Source organism: Cebidichthys violaceus, unplaced genomic scaffold (assembly GCF_023349555.1).
Source record: "Cebidichthys violaceus isolate CVI_PGR_0920_01 unplaced genomic scaffold, fCebVio1.0.p SCAF_1, whole genome shotgun sequence".
NCBI lineage: Eukaryota > Metazoa > Chordata > Actinopteri > Perciformes > Stichaeidae > Cebidichthys > Cebidichthys violaceus.
Genome location: NW_027176262.1, coordinates 13,352,853 through 13,368,968, shown reverse-complemented (window position 1 = coordinate 13,368,968; position 16,116 = coordinate 13,352,853). Strand labels below are relative to the sequence as shown.

Below are 16,116 nucleotides of genomic sequence, written 5' to 3'. Positions count from 1 at the left end.
GTAGCTGTTAGGACGTCCTCCTCCTCGACGCCTCTTGTCTCCCAGTCATGTCCAGGTCCAGTCGGAGGTACAAGCCTCTGCAGCAGAGCAACGGCGGCGGCGGCTCTCTGCTCGGATGTGACCGGGTGCGGATGCCCTGGGCCCGGGTGCTGCTGCTCTGCCTCCTCGGGGCTCTGGTGCTCGCGGTGGTTCTGGGAGTCTACCTGTCAAACGACACCGCCGACGGACACGTGAACCGCGTGCCGACCGCAGATCTGACCAAAGACCGGGTAAGAGTACTGACGGACACGTAGACACAGACTCTACAACTTTACCTGTCTGTTGTGGGAGCTGTCACTGAAATATTATAGAGTCACAAACAGAATGTGACGTCTCTGAGTAACCAGATATGAGACGTGTTAGTGGGACAAAGCTGAGCTGTGAGCCTTACATTCCACTTTGTTTAAATCCATCCAGCGACTTAAAACTGGAGCTGATCACGTGTCTTCTGGTAAAACTTGTAGTCGATTCATTCATTATAATGTGATGGACAGAACAGTAATCAATGAATCGTTTAAGGCATTATTTTAAACAAAAATGCCAAATATGTTCTGGTTCTAGTTGTGACGATTTGCTATTTATCTGTCATGTGATGCTAGTCTGTAAAGATCCCCTCAGACATGTACTGTGTCTGATGTTTTTACCACAAAAAATGTTCTCAAAATCCTATGAATATGCAAATATTGTTCATTTCAAAACGTTCTACTGCTGGGTACAAGAGGAGGTTTCAAGTTTCCACATCACACCTGTGTTAGTTGCATATTGAACCACGATTAGCTTCAAAACAAGTTGTGATGTCAAAATGCAGGTGTTAAACTCAGATTTAAGGTGAGCATTAATACTTTTTCCCCCTTCAGCTGATGAATTTGAAACAGCCTTCTAGATTTTGCCTGCCCTTCAGTCTGATACCATTGTATTGAACACTAAATTGTGATTTATACTTTAACTATTTTCTATTATTTTTTCCACAAAAAAATGAATTGAGAAAGTAATATGCAAATTAATTGATAATGAAAGAAATCATTTGCTGCATTCAACATCTTGTGTTTGATGTCATTCATCTCTCCATTGTTATCCCATACTTTTCACTATATTTTATGTGTATCATCCCAAATTTGCCTCAAAGGGCTTTGGACCCTCAGTTCAAATAAGGAAAATGGCATCAAAAATAACATTTTATTGGGAAAATAATAGGAAGAAACTTCAGGGAGAGCAACAGAAGCCTCTTCTCCTGGATGGACAGATATGGAGATGCCTCATAATTAGATGACAACTATTAGCTGCTGCCAAGCATTTGGACCACAAAACCTCTTCTCTACTACAACAACCTGGAGAGAGTTCAGATTTTTACTTTTTTTTTCTTCTTGCTTTCATTAATCTTAATCTCTCCTCCATCCAGTTGGCCCACAAACCCAGCAAGTGCTCTCCGGCTCAAATCCACCGTCTGGCCTCTCAGGTGGACGGTACCCGCCTGTGGGAGACCCACCTGAGGCAAATCCTGATAGAGAGGCTCCCAGGGACCCAGGGCAGCCTGGCTGTACAGCAGGTGTGTAGATATTTATAGTTTCCTCCTCTTTACACGTTTTCCTCACTCGTCTTTAATCCGCCCTGCTCTGCTTCAGCACATCACCTCCACTCTGTCTTCGCTGTCCGCTGGCTGGGCCGTAGACTTGGACTCCTTCCAGTCTTCAACCCCTCGTGGCCAGGTCACCTTCACCAACATCGTTGCCACTCTGAATCCTTCGGCCCCACGCAGGCTGCTCCTGGCCTGCCACTATGACTCCAAGGCCCTGCCTCCAGACCCCCGGGCCCCAGAGAAGGTGTTTCTGGGGGCCAGTGACTCGGCAGTGCCGTGTGCTATGATCCTGGAGCTTGTCACCTCTCTGGATGCCCAGCTTCTATCATTCAAACAGCAGGTCTGTGCTCAGTCGTGTTTTGTTACGTGTGTGTTGATGTCCTGCTGGTGATTGCACTTAAGAGATTTGGACAGCAGTTGCACATGTTGACAGATTAGTTTCCTACTTCCTGATCTTTCCTACGACAAAGAGAAAAGGAGATGCTAACAAGAGTATCCTCTCTCCTCTTTTTTCTTCTTCTTCTTCTTCTTATGTGACTCATTTGGTCCCTCTGGCTCTGTGGCTGCAGTGTAGGATAAGAAATGCTGGCTCCAGCTCTTTGTTTTCTTTGCAGCAGTCATCTGTAAATAGCAGTATCCCTCCTGAGGCTGTGATTTATGTAGTTACTTTAAGAATGAATACACACTGCGACATCACTGCAGGAAGACAAACAGGCCTCAGATGCTGCTTTTTTTTGGAAAGTGCATTTTAATTTCTTTCTTCCCTTTTTCCTCTTTTAGAAACTCCCGGTGTCTCTTCAGCTGGTGTTTTTTGATGGGGAGGAGTCCTTTGAAGAGTGGACCGCCACAGACTCGCTGTACGGCTCCCGTCACCTGGCAGAGCGGATGGCCAACATGCCTCATCCTGCCGGCGCCACACAAGCCACCATGCTTCAGGCTGTGGTGAGGAAACAAAAATACGCATCCTCACATCCTGATCCAGACTCATAAATTATGTATGAGCAGGCTGCCCAAACATATACCATTTTAAACTTAACAGACAGCAGGGCTGTCATTTCTGTATGGACTGACCCTTCTACTAAATATATAAAAATACTTCTCCTATCTTGTAACCTTTTACATCTCAGCAACATGTACAGCTGTATGTATGACTTTGCACTTTCTCTCCAGGATCTTTTTGTGCTGCTAGACCTGCTCGGCGGTCCTGATCCACTGATTGCTAATCACTTTGATAACACGGCGCGCTGGTTTGACCGTCTGATCGCTGCAGGTAAGACCTGGCCGTAACGTTTTCATGAATATTTAAAATCCCCTCTCTGTTCGTGTGCCCTAACTCTGCCTTCACCCCCCTTCGCTCTCAGAAAAGAGACTCCATCGACAGGGCCTCTTGACATCTCACCCCTCAGAGCAGACGTATTTTAGGAAGGATGTGTACCTTGGACCTGTGCAGGACGACCACATCCCCTTCCTTCACAGAGGTGTGTGACACACAAACAATCTTAGGAAACATACTGCATGATGTAAGTAAATAACACATGCTGCCAGTCATCATCACTACCCCCCCCCCCCGCCTTTCCTGCCTCCCCCCTCCACACATATAGGTGTTCCTGTGCTACACGTCATCGCCACTCCCTTCCCACAGTTCTGGCACACACTGGACGACACAGAGGAGAACATGCACCGTCCCACCGTGGTGAACCTGACCAAGATCATGGCTGTGTTTCTGGCAGAATATCTGGGCTTCTGAACACAAAACACGGACAAACATTGGAGTGAAGGTGCTCACTTTTTACCCTGTACTGGAGTGCTAGTGCTATTTGTCACACTGATGACAAATAATTGCTAAATGACCAGCATAAATTGGACCAGCTACCAGCTAAAACTTTACCAAAGACTTGGCCCTGCTGGACTGACCAGACTCCTTGGTCGTGACAGATGAGTTGAAGACATCTGTTTAAATGTCGGGGGATGGATGCTATGTGGATTGAAAGTCTTAATTCAGATGTTAATAGTTCTTGTATCATGGTACCGGAGGAATAGTTTGGAAAGTTGAGTCTGTGAATTCAAAGACACTCAAGTTTCTTTTGCTTCATTCCTGTGAAAAATTAAGCAAAAAAACATTAACATTTATTTCCCCAATAGTACAATTGAGATGCACTAATGTCTTCTTGAAGACAGACTTTGTAATGAGTTGAGGTCTCTCTGCTGTAAACACTCGGTCATATCTGTGAATAATTCTTTACCTTCACCTGACTGAGGATCCTCTTGGCCTTACAACCTGCTGTTGTTAATTCTAGCTATATTATATGGCTATACTGCACATTTTGTGCCAGTTTAATGACGCTATTAGAGTGAAAATTCAACAAATTGTCATTTACACCCTGTTAAAGGTGTACTGAAAAGTCTGCAATAAAGTCTTATTGAGTTTCTGTTAGAATTTGATGCAATTTTGGGATGTCAAAAACACTGAAAAATTAGATTACTAGAAAATATCAGTACATGCAGGAACATTTCACCAGTATAGTCCCAAACTCAGCTCCCCTTTGACAAGTTGAAGAAGAAGTTTTGTTAACAAACATTATTTGCAAAGTATCTGTTTTACTGACACCAGAAAATAGACTTTACATTCAAAAAGGAGTGAAACAGTTTTTTAATGTTATACTAATCAAAAAGAAACAACCAAGTAATAGAAGTCACAAATTCAGCATTTGAAAGGCATGCTCAATGGAGGCCTCTACACATGTGAAGTAGAGGACGTGGTGGGTGAGAGAGGGGTGGAGGGCAGTGGTACAGCGGGCTTCCTGGAGGTGAAAAGTCGTTGTCAGAGGAAGGATGGACTCCGGCTGAGGTTCCTCCAGAGTTTGATATTAGGAAACTGAATGAAGAGATGGTGAGCATCAGAAAACTGCATCTGATCATGTCTTACGTTACACTGTTAAATCTTTCGTCATGTCTTAATTTGACCACAAGAGGGTACTGTTGTACTATGTAAAATTAGGCAAATAACATGTGCGACACAAAGTTAAAACTTCAATTTGTTTTTTTACATGATTTCAGATTGCTCTAGTTTGGTTCTGTTATAAATGCTTAGCAGATGTTCATGTTGCATTAATATATATATATATATATATATCATTGTTGCTTGAAATTTTATAATTCTCAAAAGTTTATTAAAACAGTTATTGCTGTTTTAATATTATTTCCGTTGGATCACCAGAAAATTAAGATAAGTTATCTTCCTCCAATTCATCTAAGAAAACAAACATCTGATCTGATAATCAGGTCTCAATCATTTGTCACAGCACTCTGCGGTCAACAAACTCGTTGGATTTAATAGATTTTTTTTAATCAATTTAACGTAAACTTCATGCCTTAAATTAGAACCTGTTACTCTTTAAATAAGTATATGTGAATTAATTATGTTAAATATATGTTCATGGGGCTAGACAGTGGCGGACCTATAGGCTGACTGACGAGCAGGGGAGGCGTTTTATAGCATGTAGGGCACCCTATATGACACTGCATCATGTTTTCTCCATTTAAGGGAACCCATTAGTGCACTGCATCTTGATTTCTCCCCTAGAACAGCAGCATAGAAGGCACTTTATCTGGTCATCCGCCCCCATAGCTTTACCGATGAGCTTTACTAGCTATTAATGGTTTTATCCTGTTGGAAAGTAATGTTATCTTTTTTGTTTTTGAAATTAACTTGCGGAAAAGCATTCAACTAGTAAAGTTAGACATATCCCCCATGAGCGACCTGCTGCCCCTTCACTGACCCGTTAACATCCATGGTTCGGTCCCTCTGCCTGCGGTTCTTGAACCAGTTGCTGACCTGCGTGGTCGAGAGGCCGGTGGCCCCCGCTAGCTCCCGCTTCTCCCGTGTAGAGGGATACGGATTATGGCCGTACCACTTGCGGAGTATACTCCGGGATTTTTCCTGTTGGTATATTGAATAAATAAAGTCAGGGCTGAACAATACTAAAACACAAAGTCATTCAAAGAAGCTTTATCAATAGTGTATATCAAAAAACTGAAATACCGTACCTTTTAAGTAGCTAATCCTAACTATTTAAAGTAAGTTTTGCCATTCAACATTTATTCATGATGGATTGTTATTTAATATTTAATTTGAAGTTAAACGGTGGCCAAAGCCCTTCAAGCAAACTTGTTTCCACCGTTGTAACTTCCCTGATGTTGGAAAAAGTATTCAAATAAGGTGCTAAAGTGGAAATAGTCCTGCATTCAACATTTTATTGAAGTGAAGTTTCACCAGCAAAATATAATCCAAGTATCAAAAGTATAACAATATACTATATATAGTTGTACATTTAGAAAAGTATATACCTTGAAACAGTAGCTGGTCTCCTCTCCGTCCCAGATGGTGTGTGGTAGAGGAAACTTCCTCCTAACGCGATACTTCCCCACAGCTCCCAGGGGTCGGCCCCTCAGCCTCTCGGCCTCCATGTAGTGGGCTCTAAGCCAGAGCTGCTGCAGGAGCGGGTGGCTGCTCGGGGAGAAGGGGAAGCCCTCCAGCAGGGTGTAGAGGTCGGTGAAGAGGCCCTGGTGGAAGGCCACTGCTGCTTTAGCCTTCAGCACACTCTCCTGCTCCCCAGGGCAAGGAGAGGAGGAGGAGAGGGAAGGAGGAGAAAGCGTGCGGAGGAAGCCAGCAAGGCGATCCATGCAACCGCTCTGCAGGAGGACCTCGCACACACAAGCCACCTGCTCTGGTGTGAAGATCATTGTTGTGGAAACAGGATGTTTGCCCTCAAAGTCCTGAGATGTGAGTTGAACCAAAGTCTGTGTAAAGATGTCTTCTAGCAACCTCTCTTAAGTCTGTACAGGAGCGAGCTGAAGCCTCTGTGAAGCATTGTGGCTTGTCTGTGGATGAACAAGTGAACGTGCATGTGTTTATTATCATGCCCAGGCAGAATTGAATCACAGGTAACCTGAGACCATCAGGGTTACAACAACACACCATACACCCCTCCTTCTCTTGTACAAACACCCTCACACACATTTGGATTTGCTATTGTACTGCCATTCACCCACAGAGAGAGTATGATGGTTTTGTAATGTAGAAAGAAAACGCATTTGAATAACATTTTCCTGCCAAATTAGAAGCATAATCCTTGGACAAATAGTTTTAGTGCAAACAATAATTAACCGTTCCCAACAGCCGTAACAAAAGCCGAAACCTTTTCTGTAAATGTAGTTTATTGCAATATTATGAAATATAAAAAATAGAATGCATTTGAATACAAAAATGAGAAAACAAGAACCTTGAATGACAGACACAAATGTTCCCTTTCACAAATATCAAAAAGTCGATACATTATCTTTGGTTAAATCTGGAGTCATATGTGTCAGGTAACGGAGAGCAAAAACGTATCCCAGGCTACAAACAAACGGGTACAAATGTGCATACGCCCATTGAGGCTTTAATGTCAACATACTTTGGTAAGAAATGGCTCATATAAACAAATGCAGGATGCCATATACCACATTTCCCTTTACCCCTAACTATTCATTTAAATTTCAGTAAAATTCAGACTAAAACTGATTTGTCCAAGCCATTCAAAAATCTAATCAAAGGCCACTGGGAACAAATGGCCTTAACATCAATTAACAGGGGGCAACCTACTGTATTTGTAAATTACCATTAAAATGACTTTAATACATGTAGTCTAAGATTGTAAAACCTCAGTTTGCACAACAATGTGACCTTCCAAGTCAAAATGAATATCATTTCCTATCTGCATTTTTTCCACAAGGACTCACTTTCTTACTGATTGATACATGCTTTAAATAGATTAAATGTACAAAAAAACAAACAACAAACATTCTAATAAAAAAACAAACACTAAGGCCATTATTGTAACTAGATTCGACACTGAAGTGTATTTTTGTGTACCATAATTGGCCAAAGGTCTGACCGCTACCTGTGTTATGACAGTGGAAAGCTTTACTGATGATGAGCATTATCAGGTTTTAATGGAAGGAGCTGTTCCATCAATTTACAACAGATTTCATCAGGATGATTAGGGTCCAATTAAAAAAGATATAAAAGACAATTCAGAAGAGAATATGAGTCCAACCACTGTCATAACACAGCAGCGCAGTAAACATCGTATGAATGAAAGGTGCAAAATATACAAATAGAGGAGATCGGGCTATGACTATGCAACAAAAACTGTCACATTATATTTCACTGGCGATCAAACAGACAAACAAATGTGGGTATTCAAAAAAAGTCCATAATGTGAATCCCAAAATTTGGTTGCGTGTATAGCATTTGTAAAACTGTGTAAAAAGTCAAAACATTTTTATCAAAAACATCAAACCCGTAGGCTTTAAAATAAGGCACTTATCAACATCAACAAACAGAGATTTTGGATGCATTTGACAACAAATATCACGAAGTGGGATCACAGCAAAAGCTTTAGTGTCATGCTTCATTTAAAAGTTCAGTATTTAAAAGCTTTTTTTTTTTTTTTCATCTCCCAAGAGTACTGGCTTACCAACTCAGCCCTTGTGCCACAAAGTGTCCTATCAAGAACTAAACATGCATTGCATAGAGTGTAGACCCTTTTATTTCCTGTGTTATATGTTTACTAAAGAAGAGCAGCATTCTCACTTGAAAACTGCAGAAAGTCATTTAAAACAGTTTACTGATAAAATCATGTGTCAGTAACCTGTAGTAATAAAATACTGCTGTAGAGCCCTTGAAGCTACGACGTACTAATGGTTTCACATAAAACTCAACCAACTAAACTCAGTTCCGTTTGTGAGGAATATAATCCTCGCTACATTCCTGGAGTGTTTCCTGGTAGAATAAGTCCTGAATCTCTGAGCTCTGGACAGACAGGCCAAGCTGAACTATTTCTAGATTCATGCCTTTGCCAGACAGCGCGGTGTATAGTTACTGTGGTCGATCCACAAAGAACTTCTTCTACTGCCAGCAAAAAAACCCAGACATCTTTCCCAAGTACAGCTGAGCTTGGCTTGTCGTCCACAAAACTGCGAAGAGGAGCTGAGAGAGACAAAGCCATAACGCCTTGCATAGTATAGTCTTTTTTTAACACACAGGACTTGTAACTGGGCCAAGCGGACTAATCTGTGTTAGTTCTTCTGTCTGCATCTGATAAAAACACATAAGGCACGTACAGATTTTAGTAAAAAAAACCTCTGAAACGCACAAGAGCATCCCATGTAACCCTACCCATCTATGTGAAATAAAGCTGCTGAGGTTTTATCTCAAAAGTGCCAGCTGAGACCGTGATGGTACCGGGCTCTACCGAGTGAGCGTCATTGTTGTACATGTCAGAACCTGAACATTTTGTAAAAAACATTTGGCTCTTACAAGTTTGACAGCGTGGAATAAAAATCTGTCAGACAGCAGATTCTGCAACCTACTGCGTTGTTTCATTGTTTTTGTTTTTAGAGACACTGGGTTGCCGACCAGCCGGGTAAATGGACTACAAGCCGAGGTCATCATCCACGGGGACTGACTGGAGCTGAGTTAGAATCTTGGAGTCCCCGTCCATGTCCTCTGGATTCCCCAGTGCCGAGTTGGCGTCCACGTCCTGCTCCGGCGAGGGGCTTCCCAGAAGCAGCGACTCTCCTCCAGGTAGACCTAACAAAGCTGGGTCCACAGTTAGGTCCCCCTTGCTGCGGACATCAAACAGAGTTAGACTCGCTGAAGTGGAGAGGGGGACAGGGCTCCAGGCTGGCTGGGACAACTGGGTGTTGGGTGTCACCCCACTGTACATAGGACTGAGGGTAAGCAGACTTTCTGGAGTGAGAGAGTTTGGCGTTGTAGGGGTGACTGAATGTTCCAGCACAGGAGGGGAGAGGACGGAAGGTGTCTCCGTCTCCGGAGCACAGTACGGTGGAGACGAGTTGATGAAGTTTAAGGGACATGATGTGAGGCCACTTGGGGTCGGCCCTGAGGTGGTTGAGACTACAGGAGGGGCGGAGGAGGTGAGAAGGTGACTCAGTCCATTAGCAGGGATGGGTAAAGCCTCAGGGACTGGTTTCAGGGGCAAACTGGTGAGTTGAATGCCGGCAGGGATGGTCAGAATCAGCTTGCCTTGCTGGACGCTCAGGAAGGGGCTTCCACCGAGGAGAAGGTTACCTACGGTGGTGATGAAGGAAAAATAGACAGCAATCAAGACAGAGTTACAACATTCAAACAAGAGGCGCACCAGTATGAGATGTAGAGTGGAGGCAGCAGATTCATTTACAGACCAGTACTTATTATAACATGTGTTCTAGATTAAAAAAAATATCAGGCATTAATAATATTCTGTCTCTGTATTCTGTTTATTTATGTGTTTTTTTTAATAAATGTCAGTGTTGTGTATATTACAATCAGTTTTTTCCCTCAACATTCTACAGTTACAGATGCTCTATTGTCTACGGTTAGAGATTTTTTATATACATTTTTGAGGCATTGTTTCTTAAGTGTTACAATGTTATGCATGAATTAGCCTACTGTACTAGTAAACATTAATGACCATATTTTACTGCTCAAACAATTTGTTGATTAATCCATTGCCAGATAACTTATTGGCAATGGCAAAGTTATTATATTTCGTAAGCAAAGTTGTGAGGGTTTTCTGCCCCTCTTTGTCTAATCTGAGATTAAACTGAATATATGTGTAGATATTTGACTGAAACAAATAACACGACGACCTTACATACAAACTTTGAAGGGCATTTTTGTTCGCTTTTAAGACATTTTATTGATCAAAATGTTTTATTGAGAAAAGAATCACCAGATTAATAAATAATACAAACTATTGTTAGTCCTAGTCCTAGAGTAGATCATCCCATTGTGGACTATTTCTATAACTATTGGAAATTTAGTAATTACTTGTATCAAGTGACTGCATCAGCTCATCCACATAATAAAATACATTCATTTCTCAGAGCCCAAGATTGTGTCTTGTTTTATCTGTCCAAATCCCAAAGGTATTCAGTTTAATGTTGCATATGATTATGAAAATCCTCACTTTTAAAAAGGCTGGAAGCAAATGTATTAAAGAAAATGTATTAAACTACTTTATCAATTATCAAAACAGTTGCAGAGTAGTTTCCTGTTGGTGGACTAATCGTTTCAGCTCTGCTTGCTACATTCATACACAAATATCTAATGAATTCAGTTTACCTGGAGGAGCAGAGGGCAGCTGAATGATCCCGGAGTTGAGGAGCTGCACACTAGGGGCCGCAATGCTTTGGGGACCCACACTCTGAATGGGCCTCAACTGGTTTATTCTGAGAGGACCCTGTGCGACCCCTGCAGGAGCTGAAGTCAGGATCTGTAAGGGCACTCCAGCCGAGGGGATGGAGAGAGAAGGACTGGCAGGCACCACTTGGGGGAAAGAGATGGTGGAGGAAGTTTGGATGGGGGAGATGGGGACCAGCTGGGGCATGGAGAGGGGGACTAACTGTGCAGGTGTGGTGCCTTTGGTCTGGGGGACTGGGACTACTTGTGTCGGGGAGGAGATGGAAATAACCTGCGGGAGCTGGATTTTGCTGGGTGTGCAGTTTGTGCTTTGGTCCCCCAGCTGGTGTACCGTTCGCTGTGGGAGCTGACTGTTGTTGAGCTGTGAGATAGAGACTATGGTCGTAGCACCTTCAGGCAAAGTTGTTGACACATCCTGCTGCTGTTGCACCAGTCTGGTGCTTGTGTTCAATGTCTGGTTTTGGAACTGAGGAGCCGGCGAGGTGAGGGAGGACACTGGGACCAACTGAGGGCATTGGGACACCTGGGCTCCTGAAGAGTGCTGGACCAGCTGGGAGACTGGTATACCCTGGATGGAAGGCACAACCTGGGGCAGAGAGAAGACCTGAGGGGCGGAGTTGCTGGAGTAAATGACAGAGCTAGAAGGGTTTAAGTGAGAGCCAGCAGTGGCGAAGACAACGTACTCCCCTTGTTGACTGGAGAGAGGCACAGAAGAACTGGAGATTAACATGCCTGCAGATGACATGGAGGCCGGGAGGGTGAGCGACTCCTGGCGGTGGGTATTTTGTGTTAAGACTAGCGAGGGGAGCCTGGTTGGGGAGGACAGAGTTGGTGAGGAAGGGGATAAAGATGAAGACGACGATACTGTGTGGCTGCTGCCCTCTGATTCAGAGACACTGATGAAATCCATTGCATTGCCGCTGTCTGTTCTCGTTTGCAGAGGAAGAGAGATGATGGATGGAGGGTGTGAGACTGATGCGGTGTTTGTGTTAAGAACAACTGCCGGAAGACTGCTCGGCTTGGCCGAAAGCTCCTGCTGTGCCATAGAAACTGCTTGCTGCTGCTGCTGCACGCTGATACTAGGTTTGGTTATTACCTGAGCCCCGTTCAGTATCAGCGGAGAGTTGGTTGCAACAGGACTCAGCGTGACTGTCTGGCAATCGCCCAAGCTTAGCCCATTAATTATGACACCAGCACCGGTACTGGAAAGCAGGGAATTTCCATTGAGTAGTAACGACTGAGGCGCTGTGAGGAAGCCACCGGACCCGTTGAGGATGAGCTGGCCTCCCGTGCTACAGGGGACGGCAGAGAGAGAGATGATGGAAGCCGTGGAGCCAGCAGCCTCCTCTGGTTTATCAGGCGTGTCGTCCATGGGGCTTGACTCGTCCTCAGTGCTGTGGTTCCCATCAGACTCACTGGAGCGAAGGAAAAACAAATTGGTTAAAATAAAAGAGCAATGCGTGGGACTTCAGAGGGTTGGACACAGGGCTTCCCTTTGTAATTTTCTAAGCCTGTATTGATCTTATGGCATTAGGTGATCTATGTTTTGCAAAGCCCCTATTTCTGTTCAAGGACTACATTTTATTTACAAGTCTTAAAGGACTTTACATTGTTTTCTTTATACTGTGTGTGTGTGTGTGTGTGTGTGTGTGTGTATATATATATATATATATATATATATATATATATATATATATATATATATATATATATATATATATATATATATATATATATATATATATAATTGTATTTAACAAACAGAGGAGTCAGTTAAATGAACAAGAAAAAAACAGAAACTGAAAGGACTAGATATCAACCATGCAAAGTCTTTATCACACTGCATCTTGCATGATGGCATCTGGTTGTTCAACACCATTTTTGACTTTGGTCTGAGATTGTATATCATTCAGTCACAGTAGCAGAGTTTGAAATGGCTAGAATGTGTCAGAGGATAAACATTCACATTGTTGTAAGAAAGACTTTGAATTTGCATTTTGATTGCAGTAATATTGAAATGCTGACAAAAAAATTTAATTCACCCAACGCTTGTGGTTTAGCCAACTCGGACTCATTTGAACTGTTTAAAATATGTCCTGTCTCGGGCAATTAAATGACTCAATGAATACATTATATCAGCCTATTTAAAGATGACGTAAATAACACTTTCATGATAACGTCTGTTATGAGAGGCGGCAAAAAGATAAACTTAGGAAACTTTCTAAATTTCTTCTATTTGAAACACAACAGCTGGGGAATATACACAAGAAATACTTATTTTTTTAATTCAAATTAATGATAAAAGTTTTCTAGTTTGCCCACCTGTATGTTATAGAGATGGAGATTTTTCAGTGGTTAATTGTGGTAAACTGGTTAAGACACCTTTGCCATCTTATCTACAAAACCTTCCATACACAGCAGTGGATCAGTATAAACTCTCAGAAGACAAAGCTAGATCAGATTCCTAGAAGCTTATTTAGGTCGTCTACCTGGTTAATGTGTGTTACAATGTGTACCAGCCTGGTCAACCATACACATTGTCTTCTAGACAAACCCGATAAGATAAGTCTGCAGTGTCTCTGCTGTGACTCCTCTGACCTCGGTCACCCTGCAGGCCCTAGCCAGCGGTGCAGGGTTTCAGGAAACTTGAGCCACGATGGGCGCCTGGATCTCACATTTCATAACAAAGCAACACGCTCCTCTCAGACCTGTGTGGCTTTTCGCTGTCAAAAGGACAGCTCCTCTGTCCATCTTCTTATTTGATGCAATGTTTAGTTTAGTTGTTGTTGTTGTTCTTTACTTTGGGGTGTGTACACATACTCTTTCTATGCTGCACCGTGTCGGGCTGTAGGTCATTGTTTACCATGAAAGTTTGGTCTGGTACTTTCAGTGACTGTTCAGACTTAGACTGTTAATGTCCTACAACACAACACAAAGTAGCGAGGCGCTTTCACTTAATCAAAGGCTCGTTCAAGACAGACTTTTAGTTTCCCCTAACTCGATACATAAAGACTCGATACATAAAGACCAGGTACATGAATGTGTTTCCAGTGTTGTTGGTCTTGCCTTTTGCTGTGGGTCCCGGACGGAGTCCTGTCCCTCTGCCTGCGGTTCTTGAACCAGTTGCTGACCTGCGTGAGGGACAGTCCGGTGACTTTGGCCAGGTTCTTCTTCTCGTCCGGAGTCGGGTACCTGTTGCTCTTGTAGCACTCTTTCAGGGCATTTCGGGATTTCTCTTTGAAGCAGTATACGGTCTCCTCTCCGTCCCAGATGGTTTTGGGCAGGGGGAACTTCTTCCTGAGCCGGTACTTGTCTACTGCGCCCAGGCTGCGGCCCCGGGACCTCTCCGCCTCCTTGTAGCGGGCTTTCAGGTACAGGTCCTGCAGGAACCCATGGTTAGACGGGTGGAAGTCGTAGCTCTCCAGGATGGCGTACAGCTCCTTGAATTCTTCCCGGTGGAAAGCCACCAATGCCTGGGCCTTCAGCAGGGTCTCGTTGCCACGTAGCAGCTCGGACGAAGGAGGTATGGTGGATAGAAATCTCCACAGGCGATCCACATTGCCCGCCTGTAGAAGGGCCTCGCAGAGACATGATACTTGGTCGGTTGAAAAACTCAAAGCCGACTTTTGGAAACTTTGGAGTAATTGTTCCGAAATTTGCACCGGATCTTCCTCTTCTTTGGACTCCGTTGTCGTTTGCTCCTCTGGACTGTTCTCAGATTGTTCTGTAGACTCCAAAGACAAGGAAGCCATTTTTACTTTAACTTTTTTTTCCTCCCGCAGTTCCTCCTCTCTCTCTCTCTCTCTCTCTCTCTCTCTCTCTCTCTCTCTCTCTCTCTCTCTCTCTCTCTCTCTCTCTCTCTCTCTCTCTCTCTCTCTCTCTCTCCCTCCCTCCCTCCCTCACTCTCTCCCATTCTCCGCCAGTCGACCAAACCATGAATGTGCCTGCAAGCTACCAGCGGCCCCGCCCCTTTCCTACGATAATGTAGTGTCTTTGTTTCAAAGTTACTTTGTGACAGAAAATTATCCACATCATATCATATTTCCGGACAAAATTATTATATTGTAGCTCCAGCACTACCAATGTTTTTCTTATTGACGCTTCTCACATGTGCTGTTGTGTAAAACAATAATATGAAATATCACAAACATCTGGCTGATGTGGATGATGCTATAGAGATCTTTCACTACAAGCAAAAGTCCTGCATATTCATGCAGTAACTTATTACTTACTGATTACTTAAGTAAAATTACACAAGTCAACATATACAGAGCGAAGCCAATTAGTCTGTTGATGACTATTTTTGATAACCGATTAATTTTTCAGGGTGATTTAAATGTGTTAATTTGCTGCTTATCTTTGTCATCTGTCATAGTAACTATAACTGGATATCTTGTGTCAATAAAACATGAAGCCACCTCTGGGAAATTAGTCAGCATTTCCTGACATTTCCAAAACAATGATTATTCGACAAGTTGAGAAAATAATCAACTAATTAATTGATAATTAAAATGTTTAATTTCAGCCCTAAGTAAAACTACCAATGGGGTGGAATGGCCCCTGTCAGATTGGTAAAGTATTAATTACTGATGCATTACTGTGTAGTCAGCATTTTAATGCTGTAGCTTGTGGAGGTGATGAACCACATGCTTGACCTGTCTGCTCTCCTTTGCTTGGCTTTTTGTCAGATTACTTCCCTTATACTTGTAATGTGAATTTAAGTTACATGTTATTTTTTATCATTGATTATTATATTCTGTGTGTAATTTTTGATAATTTACCCTACATTTATTTATTTTTGATAGCACTCTAATGGATTATATACTATATGTAGCCAGACAGGTATCCTTTATGATTAAGAATTACTATGGTTCTTTGTAATGGCAAATGTCTTGATGCCTATAAAATACATGCACTGTTCAGAAAGTGCGCTCTGACAGCTTCTATCCAATCAATACAAGAGTGTGCGTGTCTTAGATGGTAAATTCAGACCGTAAGAGTTGCCCAAATTTCCTATCATGCACCGGCATTAAACAATCTGGGCATTTTCAGGAGCTTCACATCAAACAGTGTAATGAATGTAAACAATTTCAGAATAAGGCCATTGTAAGACAGTGTTTGTTATTGTCATCCCAGTTTTCCAACCGGATCTCAGGGTTTGGTGTGCTTGAGGTGGTTTCCTAATACAAATACTGTCAGTAAAAACACACACAGTTAAGTCTAAAAGGAGAGCGCATCCTGGAACATCCTC

The 16,116-nt window shown here is 42.8% G+C and overlaps 3 protein-coding genes across 3 annotated transcripts; 1 reads left to right on the top strand and 2 right to left on the bottom strand.

Annotated features, from left to right (window-relative positions):
* The first annotated feature begins 36 nt into the window (after positions 1–36).
* qpctla (glutaminyl-peptide cyclotransferase-like a) lies at positions 37–4,044 on the top strand. The gene is made up of 7 exons (XM_068711515.1): positions 37–269; positions 1,439–1,585; positions 1,662–1,955; positions 2,396–2,557; positions 2,786–2,885; positions 2,977–3,093; positions 3,217–4,044. The coding sequence occupies exons 1-7, from the start codon at positions 48–50 to the stop codon at positions 3,360–3,362; spliced, it is 1,188 nt and encodes a 395-aa protein (XP_068567616.1). The 5' UTR covers positions 37–47; the 3' UTR covers positions 3,363–4,044.
* A 210-nt stretch (positions 4,045–4,254) lies between these two features.
* six9 (SIX homeobox 9) lies at positions 4,255–6,390 on the bottom strand. The gene is made up of 3 exons (XM_068711516.1): positions 5,963–6,390; positions 5,395–5,555; positions 4,255–4,490 (listed from the first exon to the last, which is right to left on the bottom strand). Exons 1-3 carry the CDS (start codon positions 6,356–6,358, stop codon positions 4,337–4,339), a joined length of 711 nt encoding a protein of 236 aa, XP_068567617.1. The 5' UTR covers positions 6,359–6,390; the 3' UTR covers positions 4,255–4,336.
* A 430-nt stretch (positions 6,391–6,820) lies between these two features.
* Positions 6,821–14,630, bottom strand: six5 (SIX homeobox 5). Its single transcript, XM_068711512.1, has 3 exons — positions 13,932–14,630; positions 10,788–12,280; positions 6,821–9,752 (listed from the first exon to the last, which is right to left on the bottom strand). The coding sequence occupies exons 1-3, from the start codon at positions 14,615–14,617 to the stop codon at positions 9,094–9,096; spliced, it is 2,838 nt and encodes a 945-aa protein (XP_068567613.1). The 5' UTR covers positions 14,618–14,630; the 3' UTR covers positions 6,821–9,093.
* Between the last annotated feature and the right edge of the window lie 1,486 nt (positions 14,631–16,116).

Excerpts from the sequence above, each read along its gene's own strand:
- qpctla (XM_068711515.1), top strand. The coding sequence starts at position 48 with ATGTCCAGGTCCAGTCGGAGGTACAAGCCTCTGCAGCAGAGCAACGGC. Across the intron at positions 2,558-2,785 it reads CCACCATGCTTCAGGCTGTG|GATCTTTTTGTGCTGCTAGA; the intron begins GTGAGGAAACAA and ends CTTTCTCTCCAG. Across the intron at positions 3,094-3,216 it reads CATCCCCTTCCTTCACAGAG|GTGTTCCTGTGCTACACGTC; the intron begins GTGTGTGACACA and ends CCACACATATAG.
- six9 (XM_068711516.1), bottom strand. The coding sequence starts at position 6,358 with ATGATCTTCACACCAGAGCAGGTGGCTTGTGTGTGCGAGGTCCTCCTG. Across the intron at positions 5,556-5,962 it reads AGACCAGCTACTGTTTCAAG|GAAAAATCCCGGAGTATACT; the intron begins GTATATACTTTT and ends ATATACCAACAG. Across the intron at positions 4,491-5,394 it reads CGAACCATGGATGTTAACGG|TTTCCTAATATCAAACTCTG; the intron begins GTCAGTGAAGGG and ends CTCTTCATTCAG.
- six5 (XM_068711512.1), bottom strand. The coding sequence starts at position 14,617 with ATGGCTTCCTTGTCTTTGGAGTCTACAGAACAATCTGAGAACAGTCCA. Across the intron at positions 12,281-13,931 it reads TCCGGGACCCACAGCAAAAG|TGAGTCTGATGGGAACCACA; the intron begins GCAAGACCAACA and ends CCTTCGCTCCAG. Across the intron at positions 9,753-10,787 it reads GCTGCCCTCTGCTCCTCCAG|GTAACCTTCTCCTCGGTGGA; the intron begins GTAAACTGAATT and ends TCACCACCGTAG.